General features: G+C 40.0%; 1 protein-coding gene across 2 annotated transcripts in view; it reads right to left on the bottom strand.

Moving 5' to 3' along the window:
- TMEM131 (transmembrane protein 131) overlaps nucleotides 1–12,771 on the bottom strand; it is a 161,136-nt gene that overhangs the window by 81,886 nt on the left and 66,479 nt on the right. For both annotated transcript variants that reach the window (XM_039543102.1, XM_039543093.1), the window contains exon 4: nucleotides 62–130. In XM_039543102.1, coding sequence (XP_039399036.1) covers nucleotides 62–130 — 69 coding nt within the window. The remainder of the gene's footprint in view (nucleotides 1–61; nucleotides 131–12,771) is intronic.

The raw sequence follows: 12,771 nt of genomic DNA on the forward strand, positions 1-12,771 counted from the left end.
TTAGGTTAATTTTTGTATGTATCTTCTAACTAGGACAGAAATTAAAAGCTTCCCAACTTACTGTTCATGGAAATCCAGCATCGGTGGTTCAAACCGGATAGGTCTGCAATTCCCCCGATACAGAGATACACTGCGGAAAAAAAATAAGGCTCTGTAACAGAAGTAGTGACAACAAATACATTTTCTCTCCACACATCTCAATTCCTCCTTTCCTATCACGTAATTTCTGGAGGCTAGTATTGTTATAATTACTTTAGATGAAAGAAGAATTTAACAAATTTGTCCAACCAGTGACGTTTGCATTGCATTTACTCAAGTTGTTACTGTGCAGTGCTTTAGTACATACGTTTATGAATAAACTCACTGGATGGTTTTAAGTGAACAGATCTGAAAATTATGTTGAATGCATTCTATCAAATGCAGAGACAAACAGGATTATGTTATGTTAAGACTATACATCTTAAATGGGTACAGTTTAAGCTAACATTTTAATTTTTCCCTCCGCAATTATATCCATTCCAATACAAACAAAATACCAAGACGAAACATTAGGGAAACACATCAGTGTCCAAACACATATGTCCATTCGGACATATGACAATATTTCATGCACATATGTTTGGTCTCTTACAGACCCATATCCACACATTACAAAGAGGAACAAGAAGGAAGAATAATTAATTTCAAACTGAAATTGAACTTCATTTGCTGAACCCAAAATATTTTACTTCTCTTTGAATGAAATAGATGTGATTGAATTGGAGCTGCTCTGTAATTTATGAATACTGTATGCTAACCAGGTCATTGCTTTAGTGTACAACTATATTGGTTTAGTTTAAAAGGGATCTGTAAGAAAAACAAGCAGGAAGGGGGAAAATGGCTCAAAATAAGCCACTTCTCAACAAAACTGGAAAAGGCTTGGGAACCAGAATATCAAGAGAACTGTGGCAGGTTTTAAAGAAAGAATCCTCTCAAGGGAAGAAGGGCGTTGTTCCGAGGAACTACACAGAGACTGACAGTTCCTGGGGGTGTCTGAAGAAGTTAGCACTGACTAGATAACGAATGGAATGCTGACCATATTATACTCTTCAGCCACTAGGTGGCATTGTGTATAACAGTAGAACCTCAGAGTGAAAACACCTTGGGAATGGAGGTATTCGTAACTCTGAAGTGTTTAACTCTAAACAAAACATTATAGCTGTTCTTTCAAAAGTTTACAACTGAACCTAATACAGCTTTGAAACTTTACTATGCAGAAGAAAAATGCTGCTTTTAACCATCTTAATTTAAATGAAACAAGCACAGAAAGTTTCCTTATCTTGTCAAAAATTTTTAACCCCCCCCCTTTTTTAAGCCGTTTATGTTTAACACAGTACTGTACAGTATTTTCTTTTCTTTTTTGGGGGGTGGGGGTGTCTCTGCTGCCTGATGGCATATTTCCAGTTCCAAATTAGGTGTGGGTTGACTGGTCAGTTAGTAACTCTGGTGTTCATAACTCCGAGGTTCTACTGTATCTTAACTTTAGCTAACCTCAGCCCTACTCTAAAGGATCTTATGGAAGACATCTCTGGTGTATCTCTGAGGGGAAGCTCTGTAGTCAGGCTTTATCCTGATACAGAAACCTGACTTGCTAGCAACAGCCCTGCAACCTACCATTTACAAAGAATAGGTGACAATGACCATCAGAGGATAGTAAGCCTTTAGGTAAGATAGGCATGTGTAAAGACTTGCTTTAAAATTCTCTCTAAATGCTGTGTTTCTACTGTTAAACAACGCTTTGGTTTTAAGAAGGCTGTTTTGTCACAATACCCCTGATCACAGACTCACAAAGGGAAGCGCCACAGGTGCCAAACTCTGTCGCTCCTGCTGGGCAAGCACAGTTGATGCACAGGGTATGTCTACACTGCAATTAAACACTCATGGCTGGCCTGTGGTCAATTGACTTGGGTTCCCTGGGCTTGCACAATGGGGCTAACTGCGGTGCAGATGTATGGGCTTGGGCTGGCGCCTGGGCTCAGTGTCCCAGAATCCAGGCTCCAGACTGAGCCTGAATGTCTACACCACAATTAGACAGCCCCATAGTGCGAGTCCGAGTCAGCAGACATGGGCCAGCCAGGAGTGTTTAATTGCAGTGTAGACATACCCCCAGGATACTGTAACACAGGGCCTGGTCTATGAATGGGAAAATTGTGGATTTGTATCCTGAGATAGGTAAAGATCCCTGACATCTGAGGGACTGCAATGAGAGAGACCAGAAAAGGGACAGTAATGCAACTAGCCCTGTAATTGTGACAATGGGATTTGAAAAGAAATTATGCACATAATGTGAACCTAAATCTCTCCCATTGTACTTCAAAGAAAAGCTAAATATTGATCAAATTTAAGGACATACGTCCACATTCCAATCACAGTGCAGTTGGGGAATCAATTACAAAATTAAAATACCAGACAGAATTTTAACTGTATTTTAGAACCAGATTAAAGCCTTGACCATGACCAATCCAGTAATATGTTTGCAAAACCAATCAAGTCTTAGCAATATGAACCCTCAGCAAAGATCTAACAGCTCAGTGCTGAAGTGAGAACTGCCCATGTGAAAAATTAGCGAGGCTCTACTGTGTAACTAAGCCACTTACCAGTGGTCAGACTGACAGAGTGGTTGTGCATATTCATAGCTATATTCACACAATATAGTTTCAAAACAGTTATTTGTGAAAGGTGGGCACTATCTCAATGCAAATTCCTCAACATCAAAATATAAAACCTTCTTTGGACCCATATTCTTTTCTCTATTTACTGCTTCCACTCCAACTGTGCTATTTTAAACTGTATAACAAATTTGTTCCAAAGGAGACAAGCTTGTGCCTTTCTGCAACTACTCTCCTCCGTGGATTTTTAAATAGTTTTGAATGGTACTCTAAAGCAATCTTTTTGGTATACTATAGTTTGGAACTAATGGCGCACTTAGGGATAACTCAATACCTGGTCGGGAGGTCATGGCTTGGGGCGGGGCTGAAGCAGAACATTCCTCTGTGCTCCCCTGGTTTGGGGACCTCTGGGTTACACTTTGATCACTTTTTGAACGTTTTCTTCACAACCATAATGGCTAGAGACTTTTAAATAAAAAGACAAAATTCTGGAGAACAAGATGGCAGAAACCACAAAAAGCAACGTGGTCACATTCGGTGATACTCTGCCTAATTTGAGTCGTAGCCCTCTATGCTGTTAGAGGAGCTTTAAACATTTTAAAATAAATTTCCTTTTGCCAATTATCTTTTCTGAATCCTAATTTTCCCCCATGTGTGAATTCTAAGGCATCTGGAGTCAGGGCCTATTTTTCTTCAGTTCCAGAATGGTATAAACAAATAGGAATTAATGGAGACAATTCATAGTAGAGTAACAAAGGTGACTAGGACCCTAAAGGGACAGATTTATGAGGAAAGAAATTACGGTAATACAGTTTGGTTAAACAAAGAAAAGTGAAAAAGGCATATAATGGTCAACATCTGTAGGGTTAAATTCCAATGGTTTACCTCAGTATCTTAATTTCATTATTCTTAGTTATAGTTTAAGAGAGTATCAGGAAAAACGTCTAACCAGTAAAGTCCATGACTGTGGTATAGTCTTTCAGTAGAAGGAGTTGAAGTACTATTTCTTGTACAGTGTTTATAACTAGACTGAACAGGAGTCTAAGAAAATATACAACAGGAACCAAAATCTACATTGGCATGAAGAATGTACTACATGTCCCAGTAGATTTTCTCCCTCTAATTTTTTAGATGAAATAGGCTCTGAGACTGACTGGATCTACCTATTTATCCACCCAAATTATTTCTTACGCAATGGTAAGAACCTTAAAGAAGCCAGCTGTTTAAGTATTTTATTAGAACTATATAGACATCAGATTTATGCTGGAGTTTGCCCACCAAAACAAGGGATTTATTACTAGGGGGTCTATTTTAACTCTAAGGTAAAATGAAAGTTGAACTCAAAAGAAAGAGTGGCTTTAGAGATTCATTTAAAAGGAAATGTGACTGACCTCTGCAGATATTCACAATTCTCACAGGGTTAACAGCTATTGGGAAGGCCATCTTGCAAGGCAAGTATTTTAATACCCATAGTTTAAGTTGTTGAATAGTAGAGTTTTCAGAGAACCTTCTAAAAATGTCAGGATCAAAGAGTGCTTTTTTCGCCTCTCACAATTCTTGACTTTCCTATAACTGTTAAGAATATCAGAACTAGGAAGCAGACATTTATTCTGGGACACTCCACATTATTGTGGAATGCGACTTTTTTGGACTCCTATATTCTTGGACCCTGGCCCCCTGCCTGCATGGAAAAAACATTTCAAGGCTTCTGACAGTGGGAACGAGGCTCACTCTGTGGTTATATAGTCCCCCAAAAGTGACTAAAAATGGTAGTGAGGTTCCATGTTTATTTCTCTCAATGTCTTCAACAGTAAGTCAATTCAAAAGTATTTTTTAATTGCCAGCCCTGCAAGCAATTTGAGGTCTAAAAAATAAAAGTCAAGCTATTATTTTGGTTTAGGAGTGAACATTAATATAGATGCTGCAGCTGACACATAGTTAATTCTGTTGATGGTACAAACCAAAAAGTAATTCAGCTAACTCTTCTTCTGCTTCTCAGCTCTGAAGTGTTTGCAGGAATAAAAGGTAGTAGGAGTTATTTGTCACTGAAGCAAACCTATGACTCTCATACATGCAGAAAACCGATTTGTTCAGAAGGTGTTTTTTCTTTGTAGCCAATAGATCAGTGGTGCCAAAACCTTTCCTGTCACGCCCCCTTTACCAGTAATGGAATCTGTCCACACGCCCCTTCCAGTACTGCACAGTTGGCCCAGCCGAGGAGCATGGGTGAAGGTGGAAGGTAATTATCACCACTGAAATCTGAGCAGGACCTTTTCATGGGCTATTCCAGTGCAACTGTTATGGTCTTTGGACCCTATAAAACTAGGAGCTGGAGTAGGGCTACCTACCTGACTCAGATGAGATTGCTACCTACTGAGTCACTAATGTCTTTCTGCAGCACCTACATGTATTCCTTGAAGGTCTACAACTAAGTACTGTCCCAGCCCTACCCTGCTTAGCTTGTGAGATCTAATAAGCTTACAGCCCAAGGTGGGATGGCTACAGGCCAATTTAAACACAGTAGGCAAGCAGCCAAACTTTTCTAAACCAGGTAAGTCTCTTCATCTTCCTTATTTTTAAATTGACATTTGTTATGTTTTTAAATGTGAAAATGTAGAACGGGGCATCTGCTAATCAGACTCGTCACTGAACAGGCAACATTAGCAGTTACTATGCATGCATACTGCCATGTAAGGATCTTCTGGAACAGAAATTTGAGATATTTTACATTGATTTGATTCCATGCTAACACTTCTGAATTGCACCAAATGCAATATTTTGGCAACAACTTATTAATAATCATGCTTCAGTGGCATCTAGAACACTATCTCCCAAAGACCGCAACAAGAAAGTCTACTTTTAACTCAGTAATAAAATGAAATTTCGTTATTTATAAACCAATATCAACCATATTGGGGTGTTTTTGAAAACCTAATATGCTAGAACATGAGACGAACACAAAAATATCATGCTTACATTTACAATGAATTCTACTCTAATCATGCTTAAGGGATTTAACAAAAAAAAGTTTTTTTTACTACACTACGGAAACGATCAATTAAGTTTGGTTCTGTTTAGGAGACAGATATACAACTGAGTCCTAACATCAGGTGTATTCAGCTGTATAAAAGAAACTTCTCCAAGCAGACTAATTTGGGCATACAGATGCGAGGTACAATTTAAGTCACTGTGACAATTTGGAGAATCTGCTTATGTAAAAATATATGAATTCAGACTGATGTTGTGAAACTGCTGTATCATTTCATGCCTCAGTGTATGGTGTATCAGCTATGTTCTGTCAAACCTGTGTCACCCATTTCCCAGATCAGAGACAATGGAAAGTCATTACCCTTAACTTTACCCTTAACTCTGGCTACTAAACAACGTGTATACTAAGGAGGATTGCTTGAACTGGGAAACCAGTTCAACCAAGTTGGAGAAATCTCCGAACAGGACAACAAAAAACCAAAGTGTTGATGCTAGCCTTTAAAATCATACAGACTGAGCAGATCAGGGGAAAACAAGAGAGACACAAGAAGCTTGGGCAGGAAAGAGGATCAGAGAGTCATGCTTCCACAGCAGAGGGGTCTTGTTTAACTGAAGGACCAGCCAAGGAAGAAGAAAGGAAGCCAGGTGCAAAGGAGAGAGAGAGAGAGAGAGAGAGACTGAGTGCAGATGGCGGGATTCTGGATTCCACTGGGGACACTGATTTAGCCCAAAGAATCTCAAGAGTGCTGAGGAGGGGAAGTGCAGGTAGGTGTTCTGTTTTGTCTATATCTGTGCATTTCTTCAGTACAGATGAAGATTTTAAGCATAAAACTTCTTAGAAGAATTTTATATTTTACATAGACTTTCTACTAACTACTGGAAAACTAAAGGAACAAGCACAAAACATCCACATTAGCAATTTAGGACCTCACTTTCTTCTCATTTTAAAGGATAAGTAAAATGTAAAATATCTGATTTAAATTTTTTAAATGTCGATTAAAAATTGATTTAAAAATAATTGTTATTCCACTCTGATCTGATAGGACAGACAGAGCCCAAATTTTTGGTACTTATATTTCACTGATCTACTTGCATGCAGGGAAGTGACAGATGGGAGAAATACTTGAATTTATGCAGTTTCTTACAGAATACAAGTGCCTAAATGCTGCAATACATCAATGAGAGATTTTTTTTCTTCTACTGATTTCAAAGCACAGTTACAAAAATGTAACAAAAGTTATAAAAATGTGTGTCCTTTTAGAGGTGTCTACACAAGGGAACAAGTTTAGTTATACACTCTGTTGTAAACTGATTGTTTGCTTAGTCTCACAGAATAGGCAAATAGTCCACAAGTAGTTTATTAGATAATAATCAGCTGGTCTAACTGGCTAGATACACGTTTTTCAATTCTTGGATTTCTGCCTGTAAAGTTAGGGATTCTATTTGCAAGGGCATATTGAGGACATTTAACTTCACTTTTAATTAAAAACAAGCTGGTGATAATTAGCAATATTTTATCATATTAGCATTGATTTTTCCAATTTTATTGTAATTGCTGGACATGGCTAAAGAAAAGGCTAGCTTCTAATTATATTTGTATATGGAGTGCCAACAATGTTCTCATGCATTATACAAAAAAATTACATAATCCCTGCCCCAAGGAGTTTGCAGTCTAGTTCAGACAATATACTAGGTAACTCTACAAGCTTCAGTTTGCACACAAGTCTTGCAAGGTCTTGCAGAAGGAATGTAAAGATTTGAAGGAGAAGTTGATTATCTGGAACATAGATGAGAGAGAAACTATTCTAACCATTAGGGACAGCACAGAAGAAGATGCAAAGAAAAACTGTGGGAGGATATTGGAAGGTTGAGAGGAACATAGATGAGAGAGAGAGAGAGAGAGAGAGAGAGAGGAGAAGGAGGAGGAGGAGGAAGAGGAGCAGCAGCCATCCAAGGCCTGGAAGGATTAGAACAGAAGACAATTTGTTGCAGATGACAATAAGAAAGCAGAAGAGGTATTCAAAGAGGAAGCATCAAGAAAGGTAGTCTAATATTTTATGTGGGAAGACAGGCTAAAAATAAAGTTTCATACAGCAGGTTTTAATTAAAAAGCAAAATTTTGATAAAGATACCACCATCAAAACCACTGCAAAGCAGCTGCCTCAACACCATCCTCACTGGTGCAGTTCCTCACTGGTGCAGTATGCTGCCCCCTGCACAAGCTATTGTAGTACAGGCTCACTAAATTCATATTGCTACCATGTGTATCATCATAATGCCCAGAGTCAAAATCGAGATCAGGGTGGCATAAAAACTCATTTAGTGAGTCCATGCTTTAGAATCATAGGATATCAGGGTTGGAAGGGATCTCTGGAGGTCATCTAGTCCAACTCCTTGCTCAAAGCAAGACCAATCCCCAACTAAATCATCCCAGCCAGGGCTTTGTCAAGCCTGACCTTAAAAACCTCTAAGGAAGGAGATTCAACCACCTCCCTAAGTAACCCATTCCAGTAATTCACCACCCTCCAAGGAAAAACTTTTTCCTAATATCCAATCTAAACCTCCTCCACTGCAATTTGAGACCATTACTCCTTGTTTTGTCATCAGCTACCACTGAACACAGTCTAGATCCATCCTCTTTGGAACCCCCTTTCAAGTAGTTGAAAGCAGCTATCAAATCTCCCCTCATTCTTCTCTTCTGCAGACTAAATAATCCCAGTCCCCTCAGCCTCTCCTCATAAATCATGTGCTCCAGCCCCCTAATCATTTTTGTTGCCCTCCGCTGGACTCTCCAATTTTTCCACATCCTTCTTGTAGTGTGGAGCCCAAAACTGGACACAGTACTCCAGATGAGGCCTCACCAATGCCGAATAGAGGGGAATGATCACATCCCTCGATCTGCAGGCAATGCTCCTACTTATATAGCCCAAAATGATGTTAGCCTTCTTGGCAACAAGGGCACACTGTTGACTCATATCCAGCTTTTGTCCCCTGTAACCCCTAGGTCCTTTTCTGAAGAACTGCTGCCTAACCACTCGGTCCCTAGTCTGTAGCAGTGCACGGGATTCTTCTGTCTTAAGTGCAGGACTCTGCACTTGTCCTTGTTGAACCTCAGATTTATTTTGGCCCAATCCTCTAATTTGTCTGGGTCCTTCTGTATCCTATCCTTACCATCCAGCGTATCTACCACTCCTCCCAGTTTAGTGTCATGTGCAAACTTGCTGAGGGTGCAATCCACGCCATCCTTCAGATCATTAATGAAGATATTGAACAAAACTGGCCCCAGGACTGACCCTTGAGGCACTCCACTTGATACCGGCTGCCAACTAGACATGGAGCCATTGATCACTACTCGTTGAGCTCAACGATCTAGCCAGCTTTCTATCCACCTTATAGTCCATTCACCCAGCCCATGCTTCTTTAACTTGCTGGCAAGAATATTGTGGGAGACCGTATCAAAAGCTTTGCTAAAGTCAAGGAATAACATGTCAACTGCTTCCCCCTTATCCATAGAGACAGTTGTCTCATCATAGAAGGCAATTAGGTTAGTCAGGCATGACTTGCCCTTGGTGAATCCATGCTGACTGCTCCTGATCATTTCTCTCTCCTCGGAGTGCTTCAGAATTGATTCCTTGAGGACCTGCTCCATGATTTTTCCAGGAACTTAGGTGAGGCTGACTGGTCTGTAGTTCCCCAGATCCTCCTCCTTCCCTTTTTTAAAGATGGGCACTACATTAGCCTTTTTTCAGTCATCCAGGACCTCCCCTGATTGCCATGAGTGTTCAAAGATAACGGCCAATGCTGCTGCAATCACATCCGCTAACTCCTTTTGCACTCTCGGATGCAGCACATCCAGTCCCATGGACTTGTGCTCGTCCAGCTTTTCTAAATAGCCATGAACTACTACTTTCCCCACAGAGGGCTGGTCACCCCCTCCCCATACTGTGCGGCCCAGTGCAGTAGTCTGGGAGCTGACCTTGTTTGTGAAGATGGGGGCAAAAAAATCATTGAGTACATTAGCTTTTTCCACATCCTCTGTCACTAGGTTGCCTCCACCATTCAGTAAGGGACCCACACTTTCCCTGACCACCTTCTTGTTGTTAACATATCTGAAGAAACCCTTCTTGTTACTCTTAACATCCCTTTCTAGCTGCAACTCCAAGTGTGATTTGGCCTTCCTGATTTCACTCCTGCATGTCTGAGCAATATTTTTATACTCCTCCCTGGTCATTTGTCTAATCTTCCACTTCTTGTAAGCTTCTTTTTTGCGGGATTTCACTGTTAAGCCAAGCTGGCCACCTGCCATATTTACTATTCTTTCTACACATAGGAATGGTTTGTTTCTGCAACCTCAATAAGGATTCTTTAAAATACAGCCTGCTCTCCTGGACTCCTTTCCCCCTCATGTTATTCTCCCAGGGGATCCTGCCCATCAGTTCCCTGAGGGAGTCAAAGTCTGCTTTTCTGAAGTCCAGGGTCTGTATTCTGCTGCTCTCCTTTCTTCCTTGTGTCAGGATCCTGAACTCGACCATCTCATGGCCACTGCCTCCCAGGTTCCCATCCACTTTTCCTTCCCCTACTCATTCTTCTGTTTGTGAGCAGCAGGTCAAGAAGAACTCTGCCCCTAGTTGGTTCCTCCAGCACTTGCACCAGGAAATTGTCCTTGTTTCAGTTCACAAGGTAAATATAAAATGTGCATGCCTAACATCAAGTTTTAATTTAGTTTCACTTAGCCAACAAGTGAAACTATTTTGCTTCTAATTCTCTCTTACAATATTATCAAGATGGATGCTATGAATTAAGCTAGTATTTGAGTTTAGTTTAATCTTAAGTGATAATATAAGAACACTAGAATGGTCATACTGGGCCAGACCAATTGTCCATCTATCCCACTATCCTGTCTTCTGACAGTAGCCAATGCCAGATGCTTCAAAGGGAATGAACAAAACAGAGCAATAATAGAATAATCCATCCCTTGTTGTCCAGTCCCAGCACCTCGCAGTCAGAGGTTTAGGGACACCCAGAGCATGGGGTTGTGTCCCTGACAATCTTGGCAAATAGACTTGAGGAACCTATTCTTCATGCTCCTATCTTGTTGCCAGGGGATGTTTGGAAGGCCAAAACAAGAAAGGGGTTCAAAAAAGATTTAGATAAGTTCATGGAAGACACACTCACCAATGGCTATTAGTTAACATGGTCAGGGATGCAACCCCATGCTCTGGGATGCAACCCCATGATCTGGGTTTTCCTACCCTTTGATTGCCAGAAGCTGGGTGTGGATGACAGGGAATGGATCACTTGATTACCTGTTCTGTTCATCCCTCTGAAGAGCCTGGAATTGGCCACTGTCGGAAGACAGGATACTGGGCTGACCCAAGATAGCCATTCTTATGTTGTTTCTTTTTTTAATTCAGTTATATTTTTGGCCTTCACAACATCCTCTGGCAAAAAGTTCCAAGGGTTTACTGTTTGTTGTGTGAAGTAGTACTTCCTTTTGTTTGTTTTAAACCTGCTGCCTATTAATTTCATTTGGTGACCCCATGTTCTTGTGTTATGAGAAGGAGTAAATAACACTTCCTTATTCACTTTCTGCACACCATTATGTTATAGACTTCTATCATACTCCCCCGTCCTCATCTCTTTTCTAAGCTGAAAAGTCCTAGTCTTTTTAATCTCTTCTCAGAGGGAAGCTGTTCCACATGCCTAATCATTTTTGTTGCCCTTCTCTGTACCTTTTCCAATTCTAATAACTTTTTTAGATGGGGCAACAAAAATAGCATGCCATATTCAAGGTGTGGGCATACCAGTGATTTATATACTGGCATTATATTTATTGCCTTATTATCTATCCCTTTTCTAATGTTTCCTAACATTGTCTCTGGAGCCTTCTTTTAAACATTGACATCACATGACCTCCAGTCAGCTGGTACAGCAGCTGATTCAAGTGATAGGTTATATACCACATTAGTAGTTCTGTAATTTCATATCCGAGTTCCTTCAGAACTCTTGGTGAATACATACCATCTGGTCCCAGTGACTTATTACTCTTTAATTCATTGATCTGTTCCAAAATCTCCTCTACTGAGACATTGATATGGGACAGTTCCATTCTTTTTAGGTCACAAATCTGAGGATCAGGTGTGGGGATCTCTCTCACATCCTCTGCAGTGAAGGCTGATGCAAAGACTTAATTTAGCTTCTCTGCAATGGCCTTATCTTCCTTGAGTGCTCCTTTAGCACCTCCCTGCTATTGATGTATGAAATTTTTGTTTGCTGTTAAATGTCTTTTACTAGTTGCTCTTTAAATTCTTTTTTGGCCTGCCTAACTCTACTTTTACATTTGACTTGCCACAGCTGACACTCCTTCCTATTTTCCTCACTAGGATTTTATTTCCAATTTTTAAACTATGTCTTTTTGTCTTTAACGGCCTCCACCACTCTGTTGTTTAGCCTATCCCCCAAAAACTCTTCCGCCCGCACCCACAAACAGGCATTTTTAAATATTTGTTTACCCAAATATGAAATGTTTTCACACTACTCATGGGGTCTATATCACAAGCTTTTCATCAGTGTCAAATCAGAAAGCAGCAGAAAACTGATGGTAAGTGATGCACAAAGCAAGATAAATGTTTTGAAATAAAATGGAGGACATTACTTCTCATTTGCTGAGATTTTCAAAATTGGATGCCTAAAGAGACTCCTAAGTCCATAACCGGGCACCTAAATAGATGGTCCAATGGGAGATGCCACATAGCTTGTTTGAAAAAAATCGGTTTACGCAGGTGCCTAAGTTTAGGCATACAACACTGAAAATCATCCAATCCTTAGAAGTCTAACCCAACGCTTATAAGTTACATTTTAGATCTCAAATTAGTTTCACACTCTATATTACAACTATACAACTGTACTTATCACATTCTATTATATACTTACTTTGAAAGACTATGCATTTCAGAATACTTAATAACCACCTCTTCCTTGTAACCAGTTCTGGCATATCCGCTTTCCTTCCATTCACGTCTCAAATTATGTCTCAGAATGTAGTATAGGCAGGTATTTTAGGTTTATACATGGGATTTTGCAAGTATTCATAGAGAATGTATTAAGTCATTACTAAGAAATTTAACACATTTGC

The sequence above is a fragment of the Mauremys reevesii genome, linkage group 1, assembly GCF_016161935.1.
Source record: "Mauremys reevesii isolate NIE-2019 linkage group 1, ASM1616193v1, whole genome shotgun sequence".
In the NCBI taxonomy this organism is placed as follows: Eukaryota; Metazoa; Chordata; order Testudines; family Geoemydidae; genus Mauremys; species Mauremys reevesii.